Below are 21,989 nucleotides of genomic sequence, written 5' to 3' on the forward strand. Positions count from 1 at the left end.
ATGGAAGCTTGCCCTAGATAATTATTTTTTCTCAGAGCTGTTCTGAACTCTTTTGCAACTTCGACGGGGCTCAAGGTGAACTACAACAAATCAAGTATGTACCCCATCAATGTTTGTCCCGCTAAAATGGAGATTCTAGCCGGATCTCTCAACTGTCAGACAGGCTCAATGCCCTTCACCTACCTTGGTGTTCCGCTTGGTCTGTCAAAGCCTAAAATCTGCCACTTTTTACCGCTCATCCATAGGATTGAGAAGAGATTGTCTTGCACTTCTGCTCTCCTATCCCAGGCCGGTAGGTTAGAGCTGGTTAACTCGGTGTTCTCAGCTCTCCCGACCTTTCTGATGTGCACCCTGAAAATTCTGGTTGCCACGGTCAAGAAGATTGATTCTTATCGGAAACATTGTCTTTGGAGAGGAAATGACATCAATTCGAAGAAACCTGCTCTGGCTGCTTGGAGCATGATTACTCAGACTAAAAAAAATGGGGGCCTGGGAGTGGTAAGATTAGAGACGCACAACAAGGCTTTGCTCCTGAAGTTTTTGCACAAGTTCTTCAACAATCATTATATTCCTTGGGTAAACCTGGTTTGGAACAACTACTATAGGACAGACAGGCTCCCTAACTGCTCAAAAATTGGCTCCTTTTGGTGGAAAAGTTTGCTTAGTCTTGTCAAAGACTACAGGGGACTGGCCGCCCCAACTATTGGGGATGGGAGAACCATTCTTTTCTGGGGAGATATGTGGAATAGGGGCACCCCGGCTCATCAATATCCCGAATTATTTTCCTTCGCCTGTAACAGCAAACTTACTGTCAAAGAAGCTAACCAAAAGGAACACCTTATTGAAATTTTTCAGCTTCCTCTGTCCGTGCAGGCCTATGATCAATTTCTTGAATTAGACGAATCTTGGGGGCAAATCACGGTGACCAACACAAAGGATGCTTGGAAACTCATTTGGGGAGCTGATAATTTCTCTACAAAGAAGACTTATAGACACCTGATGGGTCAGGCTCAAGTTCATCAGATTTTCAGATCGCTTTGGAAAAATAAGTGTCAACCAAAACATAAGGTCTTTTTTTGGCTTTGGTTAAAGAACAGACTCAATACAAGGGATATGCTGAGGAGGAAAAACATGACTCTTGAGTCTTACACCTGTGAGAACTGCATCTGGCAAAAGGAGGAAACCCTTTATCATCTTTTCCTCAAATGTAACTTCGCGAAGGCTTGCTGGAATTCTATTGGTTTGATGCCCCCAAGAATTACTAATCCTGCGGATGCTGCAGCAAACCTAAAGCAGCAGCTCAATGTTCCCTTCTCTATGGAAATCGTCATTCTCATGACTTGGAGCATTTGGAAGTGCCGTAATGCCTGGCTTTTTCAGGACAAGGACCCAACAGTGCAACAATGTAAAAATGAGTTCACAAAGGAATTACATCTGGTCACGCATAGAGCTAAAGGGAGATTCGATTCGACAATTCCTGAATGGCTTCAACATTGGCAGTAGATTCCGCCAATTATAACCCTTTGTAATATATCTTCCTGTATGCTTCTAACTCTATCGTTTAAAATTTTAATAAAATTTCAGTAAGAGCTCGCCCCTCCTGTCCTATAAAAAAACTCGTTTTGGCACTTGAATCAATTAAGCCTTGTTGTTTGGTTATTACTATCCCACGTGGATTAGATAAGATTGAAAAAATTATGAAATTTTTTGACTTGTTTGGAATTTCAACCCATTTAATTTTATCCAATCCATATGGATTGAGAGCAAAACGAACAAGTCATTAGTGGAAAGCAAACAACTTGGATTAAAGGAGATAGATGTAATAAACGTGTAACCTACGAAGTGATAGACATACGTTATGTTGATCACTCCATCTTTCCATCTTCTTGAAACTTATGCCATTACATCGTCCTTTCTTCGGCAAGATGAGACGTATGAAAATTCATCACATGATCAACCTCTCACTACTAAGTCAAGTTGCATCTGAATCTTTCCATTCTAATCTTCTCCATGGGGTGTTAGGAAAGGAGGCCTCCAAAATCATCGTCTGCATCTGCTCGGTGTGCGTGCGATTAGGTTTTGGCGAGTCATCGTGTGACTGCTCGCTGATCAGATTAGAAGATTACCTTCTTCCTCTTTTTTTCTCGTGGATGTCTGATCTTCTTCTTTATGGATGCAAATATCTTCTCGAACACATAACGATGAGGCCATGAGGGTGCATACAGTTGTCTCCTTTGTCTCGCCTCTCTGAGTTGCAGTTGGTGTGAGTTATTACCCGTAGATGCAAACCACATAATAATAATCTAGGATTCGAGAACTCTTCAACTCAAATTCAGAAGAAGAAGAAAAAAAAAATCAGATTATACTCTTTTGAATTTTGAATATACGATATCTGTGGAATCTGATTAGTTAGCTTGTTCTAAATGTTTATATATTCAAAAAGAAATCGGATTGTTCTAGTAGATGTTAGTGTTTGGTTTCCTTGGTGAAGATTTCCTCGTTACTATGTGCAGATATGATCTGGAGGGCACCTGATGCGTGCTTGATCATATCACAAACGCCCAGTTGTCGGCAGCTTCTCCCCTCTCCACTCCAAAAAGCATATTCTCTTTTGTCTCCTTTAGCAGCAAAAGCAACGGTCCCAATCAGCTCTTGTATACATTTCAATCCGATTATGACCCACCGAGCCATCCCATTCGCGCTACTAATATTTTCAACAAAGAGAGATCCAGTGCTGTCTGCTAGCTGCGTGTACGCCTTGTTACACTTGCCTGCTAGCTAGTCGTCGTCGACTGTCGGTGTATAGTTGTTTATTGTTTAGACATTTTAGGTTAGTGTCTGATGAGTAAATAAGCTGAAAACCAGTAATGCAAGTCGTGTCCTTTTTATGTTTTTTTTGGTGTGTGGTTTTGGAGGAAGCACAAGCACAAGCACAAGGGTGTCTGTAGTTGATGGGAAAGTAACAGTTTGATACTACTGGTGTGATGGGGTGAATGGTGATGCCCCAGCTAATCCTGTCCCAAGAAGACACAGGAACAGTCAGACGCATGGGGGAGGGGAGGGTCTTGGGACAAAAAGCCTGAGTGCCTGACGAAAGCCATCTTTACATAAACAAACAACCCACGCATTCAGCAAACCAGGGAGGAGATGAGATGGCTGACTGACTGCTGCTTTGAGTAAAACGCTGTTGTTGTTGCTCTGGATTGCAGGCAAAGCAACCCAGAAAAAATACACGAGCACAACCTTTTTTTCTTCTTCTTATTCTTCTTCTAGTTCAGTTCAGTGCCGGATGGATGGACAACTGGACATGGAGCCCTGCCCTTGAAACAAAAGTCTCTATAGGTATAGAGAGCAGGTAAAGCTGCATTTGGTTCTTGACAGGACGTGCGGCGAGTGATTTCCAGCTACCAGGAGTACGGGCGAGATCGTCAACCCAACCGTGCAGTGCAACAATGACGGACTTGCTAGGGGCTACAGTTGTGCCGTTATTTCTGGAGTACAGCGCCCGCCCAACTGGAACCGCAGGGCCCACATATTGATCTCGCCGTATATAACGCCACTACACTACGACTTTTGACCTGATTGGTCGTAATAATCAGCGAACAGTGATCTCCATGAACAAATTAATACGCCTGCCTCGCTCACGAGCCGGCCAAAAAGAGCTAATCATTCTCGCCTCACGCCTATCATCACTTCATCAGTCACTCGCTTCCATTAGACTAGCTCCAACAATGAGCTCTAAAGTGTCCTGTACCCTAAATTTAGAGGACGAAGACGTCATCTACTCCCTCCAGCAACGTCCTCTAAATGGTCCTCTAAATTTAGAGAACGCTGCTGGATCCTCTATATGTAGAGTTTCTCTAAACGGTTCTCTATCTATTTGAATACTTTAAACAACCGATTTAATAAAACTAAAATATGTACAATACATTTGAGAGTATGATAAATACGTATGTACAAAAATTAAAAAATTAAAAATGTCTTTAATATAGATATTTATATATAGACGACGTGATTTAGAGGACGTTGTTGAAGAGAAAGTAGATATAAGAGATAGAATCTTTTAAAAAAGACTGTAAAGGACGGATATAGAGGATATATATAGAGGACGTTGCTGTAGACAGTCTTACAATTCCATTTCCCTGGCCGGCTGGCTCCTGGGTTAGGCAGGCGCCTAGGCTAGGCTGGTCCCGCCGGACAGCCTCAGTACTACTCGGGTACGTTCAAGAGAGAGAGAGAGAGAGAAGCGAGGAAGAAATCATCGCGCGCCCGCGCCCGTCGCCGTCGGCCGGCCCCCAACCCCCACGCACAGACAAGACGAGCTGCTGGGGCGCACACACACATCACCGCCGCGGCGCGCCAGCCATATCCAGCCCAGAAAACTCGCCAGAAACAAATCCGTTTCCCTTTTTCTGTGTTCCTACCCCGCCCACCAAGAACCCTGCGCGTGCGAACAAGCCGACGATTCATCAATCGCCGTCGCCACCTCCCGCTGCCCCTCGGCCTCCGATCCCGAGACCCGTTGCCGCCGCTGAGCTGCCGCATTTGCTTTGGGGGTGGAGGGTCTGAGATGGCGCCGTAGCGGTGGGACGGGGAGCAGCAGCAGCTGGATCTCTTCTGGGTTGCAGCTGCCGCCGCCGCCGCCGCCGCCGCCCTCCCTGCAAGCAACCCTTCGCGCTCTCGCCTTGCTCGTGCTCGTGGTATGTGTGTGTGTACGTGCCTTTTCCTTGATTTCGTTTACCACACCCTTTTCTTCTCTCCGTGCTCATGATCTGCTTCGATGGTGTTCTGCTCGTCCCTTTTGTGGCAAGATTGCCTTTTTATAGTCCTTTTTGTTCGCACGTTGTGCCTCGCACCATCAGTTTCAGCACCCTTGTTTTACTTCAAAGGTTGTGCCTCCTGCATCTGTCGACGGCGGCGTCTCTTTGCTCCAAAGGTTCTAGGGGGCATAGTTCCTTCCTGCATTCAGCCCATGCTTCTTGGCCTCATCACAGCGTGTTACTCTTCTTCATTATCTGAAGAAGAAGAATAGATAACATGAGTTGCTCTTCATTATCTCAAGAAAAAAAATAAACAAACAGCAGAATTGATCGGCCGACGAACGAAGTAACCACCAATCAATGCGGCTCCTTTCTCGCTGGTTTGGAATTCCACCTGCATTTCGTGGAGGTAGACGGGGGCTGGGAAGTGGTTGGCGGCATCTTTTTATGTGGGTTGTTGGCTTTTCTTGTCGCTGCCCACCGTCACCCCTGTCCATTTCCTTTCCTTTATTATTGCTGCCCGATGCTCTGTTTCCTAGTTCTGCAAGCAACATCCAATCTTTTCATGCTTTTTTAGTCCAGCGGTGATTTCCGAGCGAATTGGTGAAGGACCTTGATTTCCTCAACTTTTGGAGTAGCCACTAGTCCACTTACAGCATCGTTTTGGTTTGCTTCTCTTGCACTGTTCGAATACATTCCTTTTTTTTTGCATCCTCCTGTCCCCTCAATCTCTCTTGATTGATCAAACCATTGGTCATTCTTCAGATGATTTCTCTGAATTTGTGCTCCGACTCTGTAATTAAAACAGTCGCAAACTATGGTACACTTTTTGGATGTTGGGATGCTTAGTTTTGCTGCTCCCAATCATGGTTACTGGCTTTTACCATTCACTGTTTTTTCCCCTATTGGAACCAAACTGGGTTTTATGCTTTAAGAAACTGAACCATCGTGTGTAACTGCTTAGTAACAAATGCCAAACTGGAATATTGATCTGTAGCAATAGATTATTACGCACACGTGAACCTGAAAATAGGAGAGGGATTGAAACTTTGTGTGTACTGTGTATTTTGTTGGTCGTCTCTTCATGCTAACAATGCTAAATTGTGTGCTGGATGCTCATTGTAGGTAATTTGACTGCTGTTAGATTGTGATTTCTTCTTGCTGCTTTCGCCCTTCACTGTTGCTGGAATTACAGAAGATCAGGCTCTTTCTTTGTCAGAAGTTAGGAACATTGCTTCTCTTTGGCTTCTGGTAATATGGCAGCGACGTCGCCAAACAACATAAGGCGCAAGTACTCGTGGTGGTGGGACAGTCATATCTGCCCAAAAAACTCGAAATGGTTGCAAGAAAATCTTTCAGGTGAATTATTTCAAAGTATTTTTTGGGGAATTTTCTTAAATGTAGACGTGTTTAAATTCTTGGAATCGAGCAGCCTCTATAGGGTTCACTTGGAATTAATAAATTCTGAATCGAGAATGGAACGGGCAAAAGGCTTAAAGTCAAATTCCCCAATCATCGCCATGGTTGTTTAGTCTACATAAATGCAGATTCTAAATTTCTGGGATAATTCACAAAAAAGCGATCTTAATTCTCTAGATTGATTCGAAAGGGCCTCTAGCTGAGTTCGACTCCCTGTGGAAGCAAATTCCAGACTGGTTAAAAAAAATCCCTCGTCTGTCTCACGTGAAAGCAGAGGTTTGAGGCCCGGTCGCGGTTGTTCTCCCATGGGCTACGATGCCGCTTTGTATGGGTGGGATAGAGTTTGGTGGTTTTCTCGACCTCTGTGAGAAGATCTTTTTAATACAAATACAATGACGGGGCCGGTCTTACCCCCTGCAGATTGATTTTTTTTTTAAAAAAAATCTCTAGATTGGTCGTTATTGGTGATCCAACATTCTCATTTCTAATTTAGAAATTTGAAATCAAGATATTTAGTCTTTTGATACACATTTTGAAGCGTAAAAGAATAATTTTGCTTTCAGACTTTCAGAGCATTTAAATCTATGACACTTGTTTACACTTTATGTGGCACTTGCTAAAAGCAGTAGGCAGCCTCAAATCATTTTTTGCTTATTACCAATCTGTCATCACTTTATGGTTCCAAGTATAAGTTTGAGAGGTTTTTTTTTTCATTTTTTAATGAAAAATATTGTTTTTGGAGCTCCTTTTAAATATGATATTAAAATAGCTTTGCACTGATAAGGTACCAGTAGAGAAGTCATAAGAATATTGACAAAGCACATGGGCATATTTAATTCTGGCATATAACATACAATTTAGGACTTCAGCCTTCTCCTTCGGGGGGCGGGGGTACTGCAAGGTATGACCATATTCTAGTCTGATTCAATCACTTAATTCATATCAGCTTAGCAGCGAAGCACTGTGATAGACCATATGAACTTCAGATGCAGAGCAGGCACCTCATTATCATTCATGTGCAATTGTTACCACTATGTTGGAAAATTTAGCGAGACTTAGGCTAGAAGAACTACTTCTCTAGGTTGTAGTACTTAGTCCCATATGATGCTTGCCTATCTTAGGCAGTTAAAAGAGAGCACACTTTTAAACAGATTTATCTGGGGAATTGATCAGTCATAATAGTTTGAGCTTGTATTATGTCTGCTTATAGCATGGTTAACCTTTCATTTATTCTTACTTTTTAAAGAGTTTGTCTTTTCTTGAATGTTGGTAAATTCAGATATGGATAGTAAAATTAAGCTGATGATCAAGATCATTGAAGAAGATGCTGAATCATTTGCAAAAAGAGCTGAAATGTACTACCGACGGCGGCCTGAGCTGATGACCTTACTTGAGGAGCTGTACCGTGCATACCGAGCTTTAGCAGAAAGATATGACCATGCGGCAGGAGAACTCCGTCAAGCACATCGAAAAATAGCAGAAGCATTTCCTGATCAGGTTCTAATGGACTTGGATGATGACCTTCCAGCAGAAACTGCTTCCATTGAAACTGACATGGACAATCCAGACATGGCTCCATATTTCCTCTCTTTCATCAACGCTAGTGATTTGAAAAGGAATGCTAAAGGTAAGCTACAAATATTTTCTGTCGTGAATGTAAAATAAATACAATCCATGTCATACAAAATGTGCTCTTGCAGATGACCAAGATTTTGAGAGACTGCAGAAAGAACTAGCAAGCTTGTCACAGGAAAACCAAGACCTCAAGGACAGGATCTCGTCCATGTTAGAGCAAGGCAACAAGGCTGAGTGCGAGATCCTTCGCCTCAAGGAGTCCCTTGCTCAACAAGAAGCAGAAAAGGAGTCTGCAGTTTCACTATGCCAGCAATCAACTGCTAGACTACAAAACCTGAAGTCTGAAATTATGCATACCCAGGAGAAATTCAACAGGCTGAAAGAAGAGATGCAAACTGAACTACAACCTTTGAGGAAAGGAGATGAACATTTATTTTTACTTGAAAGAGCTAATCAGGACTTGCACTTGGAGCTAGATAACCTGAAACTTCTGTTGAAACAGAAGCATGGCGAAGTAAATGAAAAGCAAGATGAGTTGGAAAAGCTTCATATCTCTACAGAAGAAGAGCATCTCAAGCGTATGCAAGCAGAAATGGCACAGCTTTCTTTGGAAAAACAGTTATCACTGGCACAAGACAAACTGAGGCATTTGACTCTTGAGAAGCAGGTTGAAGCACACAAGATAAAGGAGGTCGAAACGAGCAAAGTTGTGATTCAGAAAGAACTGGAGAAGATTCTTGAAGAGAACCAAAGGTTGAATGACCAAAGTCACTCTTCTTCAGCAGTGATAATTCGTCTGCAGGATGAGATAATTTCCATGAAAAATGTGCAACGAAGATTAGAGGAAGAGATTTTTCAGCATGTGGAGGAAAAGAAGACACTTCAACATGAGCTTTCTTATCTTAAAGAGGATAGGAGTGACTTGGAGAGGAAACACTCTACAATCAAGGAACAGATAGGATCTATGAACTTGAATTTGGAATCTCTACAAGCACTAGCACAAGAGCTGAGGGATGGCAATGTTGAGCTGAAAGAGATTGTCAAGAACCATGAGAGCATTGAACTTGTGCATATCGATAACCTAAGAAAGTTGGAGAGGATGTCAGAGACAAATGCACATTTAGAGAAGTCTTTGTCAGCTGCAACAACTGAGCTTGAGGGACTGAGGGAGAGCAAGGTGGCATTAGAAGAATCATGCATGCACTTCAGATCCACGATTAACACTCATCAGTCTGAGCGAGCTGTGCTTGTAGCGCAGATTGAGGTAATTTCTCAGACCATGGAGGAGCTACTGGAGAAGAATGTTTTCTTGGAGAATTCCTTATCTGACGCTAATGCTGAACTTGAGAGTTTAAGAATGAAGTTCAAAGAACTAAAAGAATCTTCAGAAGCACTCCAAAATCAGAATTCTGTACTTCAATCTGATAAGAGAACTCTTGTCCACCAGGTACTACTAAAAAATTACTATTTTTCTAACAGCAACAAATCCTTTTAGTAGGCTAAAAAGATACTATTTTCCAGCTCTCAGAAAAAACGGTCCATCTCAGTAATTACACTGTTATTTTAGGTTGAGGGCATCACTGTAACTCTGCTGAATTTGGAAAGGCAATACAAAGAACTCGGAAGGCGGCACTCAGATCTGCAGAAGGAGAAGGACTTGGTGCTTGATGAAGTGATCAAGATACAGGAACAGATAAGGCTTGAGAGGAAGGAGCATGAAGATTGTACACAGTCAAGCAACATTAGATTTGATGCTCTACAGAAGAAGATTAGTCTATTGCTAGAAGAGGGCAGGAGTAGAGAGGTGCAGCTTGGTGAGGAGGAGCTCAAGATTGTCAAAGCTGAGATAGAGATATTTGTCTTGCAGCAGTGTTTGAATGACATGACAGAAGTAAATTCTGAAATCGCAGAACAACTGCGAAAGAATAAAGAAATATGCAAGGTCCAGGAGGGAAAAATCTACAGCTTATCACAGCATAATCAGAAACTAACTGAAGGGATTGATTCAGTAGTGAGAGTATTGCATCTGGATCATAAGTATGAATCCTTAGGCCAAATGAAGCTTGAAATCATTGTGCAGCTCATCTTAAATGAGATCAGCTGCCTGCTGAATAACATATCTGATGCCCAGGATGTGAAGCAGAAGGAGCTTGTTGAGAAATCACTTGTAGTTACACTTCTGGAGCATTTCGGGCAAGAGGTGGCTGACTTGAGGTCAGAGCGGAATGTCTTGAGGCAAGATCAGCAGATAAAGATTGAGGAACTGCTCCAGCTGCAGAGAGAAAAGGAGGAACTTATGAAGATAAGTGATGAATTCTTGGAAGAGGTGGAGGCTCGTAATCACAAAGTGGATGAGCTAAAGGCTGAGGCGAAGTTCTTGGTTGTAAGGTTCTCCGAACTGCAAGAGTCTAGGAGGTCATTGCAAAGCGAGATCACCAAGCTATTACAATCGAACTCTTTTCTATCAAATGAACTAAATGATTCCATTGAAAAACAGAAGAGGTTTGAACATGATTTCAGCAATCTTGTTAGTGAAGCAGTTAGTAAAGATATCCTCAGTGTGATCTTTAGAAGCCTTCATGAAGAGAGGACATTGCAGCTGAAGTCTTTGCATAATAACTTTGGCTGTCTTCAAACAGCAGGCGGTGAGCTTTATCAGGAGATCAAGATGATGAACAAGAGGCTTGGAGACATAGAAATGGAGAACAAGTACCTTGGCAAAGAACTAAGTAGAACTATGAGTGTTTATGGTGGATCTATTGTGCAAACAGCAACAGGAAAAGGAAATCCAGGGCGAAGAGATGCCAACCTTCTGAATTCAAACAGGAAAATCCAACAAGATTGTCATGTAAATCTGGAGGTGGAACAAGAGGAAGTTTGCAATGCTGATTTTCAGGAGTCAAATGAAACACTACAGGATGAGGTCCGTAAGTTAAGGAGCGAAGTGGAAATGCTTAGGAGCAAGGAGAAGGCTGTGTTCAACATCAAATCCTGTGATGAAGAGATCATGAAATTGCTGGCTAACATGCAAATGGCTATCATGAATGCAGCTCTGTTCAAAGAGAAGGTTCTTGAGCTCATCATAACATGCGAGAGTTTTGAGATAAGTGCCATGGTACAGAAGGAGGTTCTGAAGGAAGAAATCATACAAAGAAATTCATATGTAGATGAGCTGAAGGACAAACTAAATGCTGTTGAGATTGAAAACAGAAGACTGAAGGTCGACCTAAATGGTGATTTCACAATGTTAGGGTCATTGCAGACTGAAGTCAGTGCCCTGGAGGAGCAAACCTTATCTCTCGCTAACGACCACTTGCATACAAATAAGCTCAGGATGGAGGTAAAATATTCTCCTTTTCATGTTTATTTCCAGTTATAAGGGTCATACTGTTCCTGGTATAAATTTATATATAGCTATATTGTAACAAGTTTACATTTCTCTACTAGTGACTTGGCACAGTAAACTTTTTTACAGTACTAGTTGATTACAGGGCTTTACAGTTCTAGCTAAAAAATCTAATCACGAGAACTGAATTTATATGCTTGTTTGTCTTTTAGGAAAATGCATTATCTCCACACCTTGTGAAGACCACAACAAGATCCAGTGGCGAAGAAAATGCATTGAGGATGGTGAAGGGGATGGAGCTGCAAAAATTGCATGGAACAATCAAAGCCCTTCAGAAGGTGGTCACAGATACTGGTGTCCTCCTTGAACAAGAGAGGCTTGATTTCAATGCCAATTTAAAAGAAGCAAAGAAGCAGATCGAGGTGCTAAAGCTCAAGGAGATCTTGGATGATGATATAATTGAAATGAACTACGAGCAAATGTTAAAAGACATACAGCTTGACCTCATTCAAACTTCTTCAGGCCAGAAAACCAGTCCGTTTGGTCAGGAAAAGAAAAATGTAGCACAAGTAGATGACAAGATGGTAAACTCACGCGGTTCTATTGGGCCGAGCCATGGACATGTGGCTGACGACCTAAGACCGCCGCAAAGTGAGTCATTTGGGAGAGAGAACAATTTAATGGTCGTGAAAGAGCTCAGCATTGACAAGCAAGAGTTACCGAGGTCGCTTGCTATGGAGCCACACGAGGAGTGGAGAAACAAGGTCGTAGAAAGGTTGGCTTCTGATGCCCAGCGACTCAGTGCCCTCCAGTCCAGCATCCAAGAACTTAAAACGAACGCCGAAACATCCGAAGAGGTAGAGCTCGGGAGTGTCAGGTACCAAATAACAGAAGCTGAGGGTACCATCATGCAGCTGATCGATACCAACAGTAAGTTATCCAAGAAGGCCGAGGAGTTCACGTCTCCCGATGGCCCCGATGCGGAGAACAGTGACTTGAGGAGCAGGCATCAGCGTAAGATCTTGGAGCGTGCAAGGAAGATGTCCGAGAAGATCGGGAGGCTGGAGGTGGAAATGCAGAAGGTCCAGCAGGCTCTGCTCAAATACGAGGAGGAGCAGAGTACCAGGAGTACCTCAAAAGCCCTGCAGCGGCGGTCCAAAGTGCAGCTCGTGGAGTATCTCTACGGCCGGCGGCGGGACAGTCGCAAACAGCAGCGGAACTCGCCTTGTGGTTGCATGAGAGCGAAAACCATCGACGACTAACGACGTGCCTTTCATGCCGCTTCCTTTTTTTTAAGGCGTAATGGAAGGCCAATCTTGTCAGCTTCAGAATGTATCAGGTCTTATGTTTATTTCATGTTCAATGTAGATAAATGAGTGGCTGTATAAGGGCTGTAAATTGTAGCCATGTACAATAACCCTCTGTTATTAATGACCAATTGGCTTGTAAAATTATTGCTTAACAGTTGCTGCTTGTAGTTGTCGCTTCTGATCATGTTCCATAGGAGGTTTGCACTCGAAAGAGTATATTTCTTTCCATAAATAGCCAGGAGAGGACATTGAATTGAATTGGAAATTGGAAGATATCGTTTATGTGAACTTTTGTACAAAGATGAAAAATAGGGGAACTAGTATTTGGTAATTTTGCTGTTGCAAGGTTGCCTACCGTGATTATATTCTGAACGTGGTGAACATCTTGGACCCGACGGTTCTCAAACTTTTTTTTTGTTGAAAAGTGAAGGTCTAGAACTGATGATTCTCAAATTTAACACTAACAAGGTCTTCCAAGACTCATGAGTGTAGAAAAAGCACTACAACGTAAGGAATACCGTGTTGGGGAACGAGGACTCCAAAGACATCTTGGTCCATTAGATCATGATCTAACCATAGATATAACTGTAGTTTGTTAGATGATTTTTTATAAATCTACATAAATGGGTGGTGAAAGGGTTTAAGGGTTAAATCAGAAGACTCGTTTACACGCTTACACATAAGGCCTGATTGCATATTAGTTGTCGTTATCAGAAAGAGCCTTCGGTGGCAAATGCTACCAAGTCAACGCCTTTGTTGGATGTGGACGGCCCTGGTGAACCTATACCTCAGGGTTGACGACCCTAGGAAACGATAGGAAGGTTTAATGGGCCCTTGTTGTTGCCTAGTAAAGGCCCATGACTAGAGACAATTTTGGTGTAGGAAAAGCCTTGGTGCCCTTGATGTATTGTGCCATATAAAGATAAAATATTTGAGTACATATGCTAGATATCAAAGGATAAAAACGTACGAATAAAATTGTAATAAAGAGATGTTGCTTTTTACCTCGAAACCTTAGAGATCCCATTGGTAATCATGTCTCTAGTCACAAAAGGCCTTTGGCCTCTAGAGAAGTGCAGATGAAGGCGCGGGGAAGGACAACGACGAGTAGACGAAGAATGGACCCACGACTGAAGCCTCCAACGCGAGGATACCGACATCAAAGGCTCGCTAAGGACCCCAAAGATCGATAAGGGCGACAATTACTGTACAATCAAACCTTACTAGTATAATGCTCGTGCGTTAATGCGTTATGATAGCACATAAATGTTAGATAAAATGTTAATGCACAACACTCCTCTTCCTCGGCTGTTTAGCCACGCATCACCGGTGGCGACGCTTCCTCCTACTCTCCCTCGGTTGCTTTTGCCCCATTGTGCGGAAGAATTTAGTTGAGGGAGGCAGAGACCTCGCTATGCGAAAGAATCTAGTTGAGGGAGGCAGATATGTGAAGTTAGGGGTTAATATACAACAACACCAGTGAGGAGGAGGAAGCACTCGTGATGGTTGCATGGTTGGTTACACATGCAAGCCAAGAGAGGATAAATTTGTTAGGCGAGAAACAGGGAAGCCCTCGACTGTTCAGCCACACATCACCAGCGGTGACGCCTCCTCGTACTCTCCCTCAGTTGTTCTTGCCCCGCTATGTGGAAGAATCTAGTTGAGGAGGAGGAGACCCCGCTATGTAGAAGAATCTAGTTGAGGGAGGCAAAGACAAGAAAAGAGATATGAAGTTGGGGGTTAATATACGATAACAACAACGAGGAGGAGGATAAAGCGCTCGTGGTGGTTGCATGGTTGGTTACACATACAAGCAAATGGGGATAAATTTGTTAAGCGAGAAGAGGGGAATGAGAACACACTTTTGCCCTTTGTGCGTGACATAGGACAACCATCGAAACTGGTGCTTTATAGGAGTAGAGATGTGCAAGTGTGCAAGTGAGCATCTTGTTCCATTAGATCATGATCCAAACACACATATAATTGTGGCTTGTTAGATGATACTATACAAATCTACATGAACTGATAGTAGAAGGGTTTAAGTGTTAAACGTGACATCTAACGGATTAGAAGGCACATTTGCACATAAGGCCTAACTGCGAGCCTTCAATGATGCTGGCAAATGCTACCAGTCGACGCCTTCGTTCGATGTGGACGATCTTCAGTGAAGCTATACCTCGGGGTTGAAGACCCTTATAAACTACATGATGATTTAATGGGTCGTTGTTGTTGCACAACAAAGGCCAATGATCAGAGACAGTTCTGGTATAGGAAAATCCTTGATGCCCTTGATGTATTGAGTCGTATGCAGATAGAATATTTGGGTACATATGCTAGATGTCAAAGGAAAAAAGTGTACGTATAAAATTTTAATAAATAGAAATTGGTTTTCACCTCGAAATCCTAGATGATCCCATTGGTAATCATGTCTCTAGTCACCAAAGGCCTTTGCTCTACAGAAAGTCTTCGACATTCAGAGAAAGAGTTGCAACATAATTGCTTTCATCCTATTGAAACTACTTGCTTTTTAACATTAGCTTCCACCATGCTAGGCCACATACAAATCCATAATTCCACCAAAAAGAAAGGCCCCTTAAAGGGAAGACCTCGACAAGTCGGCATAATGCTCACAACACATATGCCAACCCTCTTGACCCACATGAAGAAACTAAGGTCAAAGAGAAATAAGTACCTCTAGCAAACCAATAACCATTCTAATAAGGGCAACCAATTCTGGACCGAACACTAGGGTAGGTATTTCAGCAAGTACAAGCTAGCCTACAAAGGCTTAGCGAGAAAGGGACAGGTTGGTCGCGAACTTCGCTGTCAATCAAAGAGCAACCCATGCCTACCAACCAACAACCAAAGTCAGGCAACAACTTGCAATCCTACAAGTAGAAATTTTGAGCATACTGTCAAACTCTCCTACATCAAACAACAATTTCACTAACCCACCACAAGCCATGTGTTGGCACCAAATTCTGACTAGATTTGTACAACCATATTGGTTGATGAGCTCAATAAAAAGGAAGCTACTCGACCTATGCAGAGGGATAGGCCCCACAGACCGTGTATCTTAGATATACATTGGATTAGATTAAAGTTAGTTAGCGAGTGCTTACCACTTCAAGTCCAAGGACTATAAAATGTGTAGTTCATGATAATAAGAATGAGAAGGCATTCATTCATCCAAGCAGCGTGCGATTCACATCTTCTCTGCACATCGCCACACCTTTCACAAGGGTTTTCCAAGGTAAGCGCCATGCTTCCCTTTAGTCTTTAACTTTGTGGGAGCAAGTAATTTTAAACTAATCTAAGTTGTTGTGAGAGTGTGATATGATCAAAGTTTGACTCTAACCCATACTGATCCTAGTAAGGTGAATTCTCAAAGTTTTCTTTTTGAATACTTAAAATGAGAAAGTTCCTTAGTGGTTTGAAATACCTATCTAGATCCAAAAGTTTACATGTTAAACCTCTGCATATGTTGCCTATCGTTGTGTTGAATTTTGTTAAATTTTGAGCCCTTATGAAGTAGTGACACTTCAAGTCTCGATTAAAATTCCCTCATTGTCTTGTTATGCTTAAATTGATACCAGATTCGAGAATTTACCTTTGCCAGACATTCTACCACCATACCCATCATCTACATTGACTATGTACCCATCCACAAATACGACCTTTCAAAATAAATACTCCAATCATAATTTGTTTCCCCTAAAATCCCTTGCAAAAAGGTGACATGGAGCTCTAAAAAGTGAGAGAAAATAAAAAAGAGAAGTGGTGAAAAGGGAAAGAAGAAGAAAAGATAGCTCCATGTACTCAAATATCTTGAAGTTTCAAGAAAGGGGATTCATCAAACTAAGGAGTCTCATTCAAAAGACCATGTTTGTCCGTAGCCACAATCCATTCTCCTTTGATCGGGACAAGATGCATCACAAACTTTGTTAGGACCAAATTTTGACTTAGAAGCACACATGACATAAGTTAGACAACTTTATTCCTACCTTGAGCTCCACATACCCTTAATTGTAGGGAAAAGTATGGCTACGACCTGGTGAGGAATCTAAAACTACTTGAGTGACTCGAGGGTACCATTTGAGGAACTTGGTGCTTTGATTTTACAATTTTTAAAAACCTTCGAGTATGAAACATGTAAAGATATAGAATTGGGTGACACTCTACCAAAACCATTTCACTTCTCTGCCACCAAAGACAAGGTAAGAAAACTAGAAGCCCCATAGGTATGGATAAAGGATTGGGATATGCTTCTGCCATTTTGTTCAATCATAAAGGTAGAACGTTGGGTTGTATACTTGATACCTACATGATATTAACATTGATGAACATCCTGATCTGTTGAGCCTAAGTCTTAGCTTTCTCAAGGACGAGCAAATGTTCAAGCTTGGGGACATGTTGGTGGTCATTATTTCACGATATTAACCACCAATGACTCTGTGAATAAGTGGGGTATAAACCAAATTCTATGCATTATGCACACTAAACTAATAAAATCCACGAGTTTTGTGGTTTTAAGTGTTTGGCAGGGATAAGTTCAAATTTCTACAAAATATACATCAAATGGAATAAGGATAAATTTTGACAAATGACCAAGGATTGAAGCCAAGGCCGGTCGACCCCAATGCAGGTTGTCCAGACGACTGGACTCAACCTTAGCCAATGTATGCTACCTAAGGCATGTCAAGTCACCTGCATGCAAGAACAAGGATCAGTGACATCGATAATCCTACATTGTTCGATCCTCAATGTCCAACACTAAGGCGGTTGATCGGAGGGCCAGCCGATCAAGGAGGAAGGTTGCCCAGCCCTCGCACAGGTCACATAGCTAGTTGGAGTGGGCGGTTGAAACCATGTGTTTGCCCGGCCTCATCTCGCTCGGTCCCACCTGGAAGCCTCAAGCATGGTTACTTCACCCCTAAGTAGCCATGCATGCTTGGTTCCTTGACATGCAAGGAGGGGAACATTCCCTGAGATCAAGGGAGAATCTCCACTCTCTTAAGGCACATCCCTCCTATAAATAAAGAGGCACCCCTCACAAAACACCATACCATGTAACTCACTCTCTCCCTCTTGAAGGCACCCCTTGGTGGTGCTTCCTTCTGAAATCAATGTTTTAGTTAGAAGTTCATTCGTTCTAGAGTCATTAGCAGAAGTTCAGTATGAGTTCTCTTGTATATTTACTTTTCTGTATGACTTAAGTTATGTTGTATCACATGGTTTGGTTGATGTATCCTAGCTTTTGGTTGGAATGAACGAGTTAGTAATAGCTAGACAAATGATGAATCAACTTTCTTTCTTGATGCTTCCCCATGAATAATACAATACCTTGGAATACTTCTGGGTGAAAGATATAACGGTCTTTGTATGTTTGCAGGGTAAAATATGTTAGGATAAGAAACACTAACAATGATTGAAGGCCTTTTTCCTCTGAGAAAACCTTTGATGTTCAAAGAAAGGTCACTTTCGTTCTGTCAGGACCATTTGCTTTCCAACATAGCTGTTTCTCGATTGCTTGAAAAGTTGGGTTGTTTGACATGGTGTTCCCACAAGTAAACCCATCTTCCGTCTAGAGGGACAATTAGTCGTGCATCTCAATTATGAAATCATCTATCCCTTTTATGGCTTTCATAACTTGAGATTACTAATGTGAGGTACTCGAGGCATGAATGTCAAGGCTTATCATGGATCCAGTAGAATATATGACAACGCCATTTGAATGTTTAGCATGCATGTTCATCTATATATGTCCTCCCCATACCTCTTTTCAAATGGTTCTATCGTTAGTTCTTCTATAGTCAACGACAAGGTAGGCTTGTGTTGAGTACAAGTAATATAACTCCACACAACAAGAGCCGATGTAGAGGGTGTGCCAAATAAACTGTTGCCCACTCCAAGATTTGGCCGCAAGACCATATACCCTCTTATCTCCCACCCCATGCGACAGGAGACGGAGACCAGATCAAGAGGCGAGAGGGACAGGCAAGAGCTAGCACCTAGCCACCGAGGTTCATGGGGCGATGGTGATGGTAGTGGTGGAGTGTGGCTAGTGGTGACCAACACCAGGCTAAATTAGGGCTGGACGAAATTGAAAGGGAAATGTGCCCTTGGGCAATTTCTACAAGTATTTTGGTGATTAGATGCCCAACACATTATTTGAGTTCTAATGTGCTAAATGTGTGAAAGGTGCAAATCAAAGTAAAAGGTACATTTCTAGACTTGGTACATTGTTTTTGTGAACAAACATTGTTTGTCTAAGTGCTAGAAACATTGCCGAAAACAGAGGAATTGGATTGCAAAAGACTTGGCTGTGAGCAGCCAAACTTCAGCTCAGTCTGGCACACCGGACTGTCCGGTGCGCCAGGCTGGTCCACGGTGAACTCGCCGCCGCTCTTGGGATTCGACGGCGGCGTACAGCTATAATTCACCGAACTGTCCGGTGGTGCACCGGACTGTCCGGTGAGCCAACGGTCGTCAGCGCAATCCGCGGGCGACAAGTGGCTGCTCCAACGGTCAGCTGGGTGCACCGAACTGTTTGGTGTGCACCGGACAGTGTCCGGTGCGCCATCTAGCCCAAAGGAGCAACGGTCGACTCTGCCCGAATTGGAAGGAAATCGTGCACCGGACACTCTACAGTGGCTGTCCGGTGGCGCACTGGACTGTCCGGTGCGCCACTCGACAGAAGACAAGGATAGCCTTCCTTGTTGGCCTCCAACGGCTCCTAGCTGCATTGGGGCTATAAAAGAGACCCCTAGGCGTATGGAGGAGTTATCCAAGCATTCACTAAGCATTCTAAGACTCCCACACTCCGTCTCCGCGCATTTGATCGATTGTGTTAGTGATTTGAGCTCCGTTCGAGTTGTGAACTCTTTGTGCTACGTTTAGAGCTCAAGTCTTGGCTTGTGTGCGTGTGTGCTGCGGATTTATGTGTTGTGTGTGTTGCTCTCTTAGCCTTACTCTTGTGCATTCTTTGAGAGCTTTATTGCAAGGGCGAGAGGCTCCAACTTGTGGAGATTCCTCGCAAACGGGAGAAAGACTATAAGGTAGAAAGCCATGGTATTCAAGTTGATCATTGGATCACTTGAAAGGGGTTGAGTGCAACCCTCGTCCATTGGGACGCCACAACGTGGAAGTAGGCAAGTATTACTTGGCCGAACCACGAGATAAAAATCGTGTGTCACTTGTGTTGCTTTCTCTGTGATTGTTGTGTTCACAAGAACTCACTTCAAAGCTACTTAGCTATACTAACTCTTTAAATTAAGTTTTGTGGCTATTAGTGTTTGATTTTACAGGATCACCTATTCACCCCCCTCTAGGTGCTATCAATTGGTATCAGAGCCGTACTCTTCACGTAAGGGACTAATCGCCCGAAGAGATGGATCCTAAGGGAAAGGGGATGGTGGTCAACGACAAGGAGAAGGAGTCCATCTTCAACGAGCCAAGAGATGACAAGCCCACTGACTCAGGCTCAAGTCACAAGAAGAAGGACGGGAAGAAGAAGAGGCGCATCAAGAAGATCATCTACTACGACAGCGATGCATCTTCTTCTTCACCAAGAGACGATGACGATGACGATTCTTCGTCAAAGAAAAAGACGGTTAATCAAAACTATTCTTTTGATTATTCTCGCATGCCGTACAATTCAAATGCACACCTACTTTCAGTTCCACTTGGAAAACCTCCACACTTTGATGGAGAGGAATATTCATTTTGGAGTCATAAAATGCGTAGTCATTTGTTCTCTCTCCATCCTAGCATTTGGGAAATTGTAGAGAATTGGATGCACTTTGATAGTACGGATAACCCTGTGATAATTAATGAACTGATTCATAAAAATGCCTAAGCTACTACTGTCTTGCTAGCTTCACTTTGCAGGGATGAATATAATAAGGTGAGCGGCTTGGACAACGCCAAGCAAATCTGGGACACCCTCAAGATATCTCATGAGGGAAACGATGCCACCATGATTACCAAAATGGAGCTGGTGGAAGGAGAGCTGGGGAGATTTACGATGATCAGGGGAGAGGAGCCAACTTAGACTTACAACAGGCTCAAGTGAAAGGGAAATATGCCCTTGGGCCATTTCTATTATATTTTGGTGATTAAGTGTCCAACACATACTAAGTGAGTTGAGTATATGCCAAATGAAAAGAGAAGTGCAAATCATGTAACAAGGTACGTTTCTAGACTTATTACATTGTTTTGAGTACTAACAAGTTTGTCTAAGTGCTAGAAACAGAGAAAAGAGAAGAAGAAAAGGACTTGGCTCTAAGCAGCCAACACTCAGCTCAGTCTGGCACACCGGACTGTCCGGTGGTGCACCGGACAGTGTCCGGTGCGCCAGGCTGGCTTCCGGCGAACTGGCCACTCTCGGGAATGTTTGGCGGCGTACGGCTATAATTCACCGGACTGTCCGGTGGTGCACCAGACTGTCCGGTGAGCCAACGGTCGCCAGTGCAACGGTCGGCCGCGCAATCCGCGGGCGACGCGTGGCCCGTGCCAACGGTCGGCAGGGGGCACCGGACTGTCCGGTGCGACAACTGCCACGGCACTGCAACGGTCATCTGCGCCAAATTAGGAAGGAGATCTGCACCGGACATGCTACAGTGTCTGTCCGGTGCGCAACCCGACAGAAGGAAACTTTGGCCTTCCTTGTTGGCCTCCAACGGCTCCTAGCTGCCTTGGGGCAATAAAAGAGACCCCTAGGCGCATGGAGGAGTCACCCAAGCACACTCTAAGCATTCCAAGACTTCTAGTCCTCACTTTCACGCAATCGTTCATCGTTCTTGAGATTGGAGCACTTTTCGAGTTGTAAACTCCCTGCGCGTGTTTTGTGTGCTCATCTTCTCACTTGTGTGCGTGTTTGTGGTGTGGATTTAATTCTAGTGTGCGTTGTTCTTCCCAACCTTACTCCGTGCTTTCATTGTGATCTTTGTTGTAAGGGCGAGAGACTCCAACTTGTGGAGATTCCTCGCAAACGGGAAAAAGAGATAAGCAAAGAAAAATTGTGGTATTCAAGTTGATCATTGGATCACTTGAAAGGGGTTGAGTGCAACCCTCATCCATTGGGATGCCACAACGTGGAAGTAGGCAAGTGTTACTTGGCCGAACCACGATATAAAATCACGTGTCTCTTGTGTTGATCTCTTTGTGATTGTCTTGGCCACAAGAACTCGCTTCGCAACTACTTAGTCTCACTAACATTTGTATAACCAAGATTTGTGGCTATTAGTTGTTGAATTTTACAGGATCACCTATTCACCCCCCCCCCTCTAGGTGCTCTCAATTGGTATCAGAGCCGTTCTCTTCACTTAAGGGACTAATCGCCTGAAGAAATGGATCCTAAGGGAAAGGGGATGGTGGTCAACGATAAGGAGAAGGAGTCCATCTTCAACGAGTCAAGAGATGACAAGCCCACTGACTCTGGCTCGAGTCACAAGAAGAAGGACAGGAAGAAGAAGAGGCGCATGAAGAAGATCGTCTACTACGACAGCGACGAATCTTCTTCTTCACCAAGAGACGACGACGAGAAAAAGAAACCGGTTAATTCAAATTATTCATTTG

At 43.3% G+C, this 21,989-nt stretch overlaps 1 protein-coding gene and 1 long non-coding RNA gene across 6 annotated transcripts; one reads left to right on the top strand and one right to left on the bottom strand.

Annotated features, from left to right (window-relative positions):
• The first annotated feature begins 4,085 nt into the window (after positions 1-4,085).
• On the top strand, positions 4,086-12,683 carry LOC103643709 (protein NETWORKED 1B). 5 transcript variants are annotated; one of them, XM_035964312.1, is made up of 7 exons: positions 4,339-4,700; positions 5,886-6,119; positions 6,964-7,080; positions 7,459-7,806; positions 7,880-9,201; positions 9,322-11,094; positions 11,313-12,683. In XM_035964312.1, the coding sequence occupies exons 4-7, from the start codon at positions 7,461-7,463 to the stop codon at positions 12,360-12,362; spliced, it is 4,491 nt and encodes a 1,496-aa protein (XP_035820205.1). In that variant the 5' UTR covers positions 4,339-4,700; positions 5,886-6,119; positions 6,964-7,080; positions 7,459-7,460; the 3' UTR covers positions 12,363-12,683. The 5 variants fall into 5 exon arrangements, with proteins under 5 accessions (XP_020402419.1, XP_035820205.1, XP_020402421.1 ...); XM_035964313.1 differs by having other exon boundaries at positions 4,395-4,700; positions 6,971-7,080; XM_020546830.2 differs by lacking the exon at positions 6,964-7,080 and having other exon boundaries at positions 4,086-4,700.
• Positions 4,487-5,239, bottom strand: LOC118476159 (uncharacterized). Its single transcript, XR_004855535.1, has 2 exons — positions 5,115-5,239; positions 4,487-5,015 (listed from the first exon to the last, which is right to left on the bottom strand). It is a non-coding gene; the product is annotated as an uncharacterized lncRNA (long non-coding RNA).
• Positions 12,684-21,989: the final 9,306 nt, after the last annotated feature.

This window comes from Zea mays, chromosome 1 (assembly GCF_902167145.1).
Source record: "Zea mays cultivar B73 chromosome 1, Zm-B73-REFERENCE-NAM-5.0, whole genome shotgun sequence".
NCBI classification, from domain to species: domain Eukaryota; kingdom Viridiplantae; phylum Streptophyta; class Magnoliopsida; order Poales; family Poaceae; genus Zea; species Zea mays.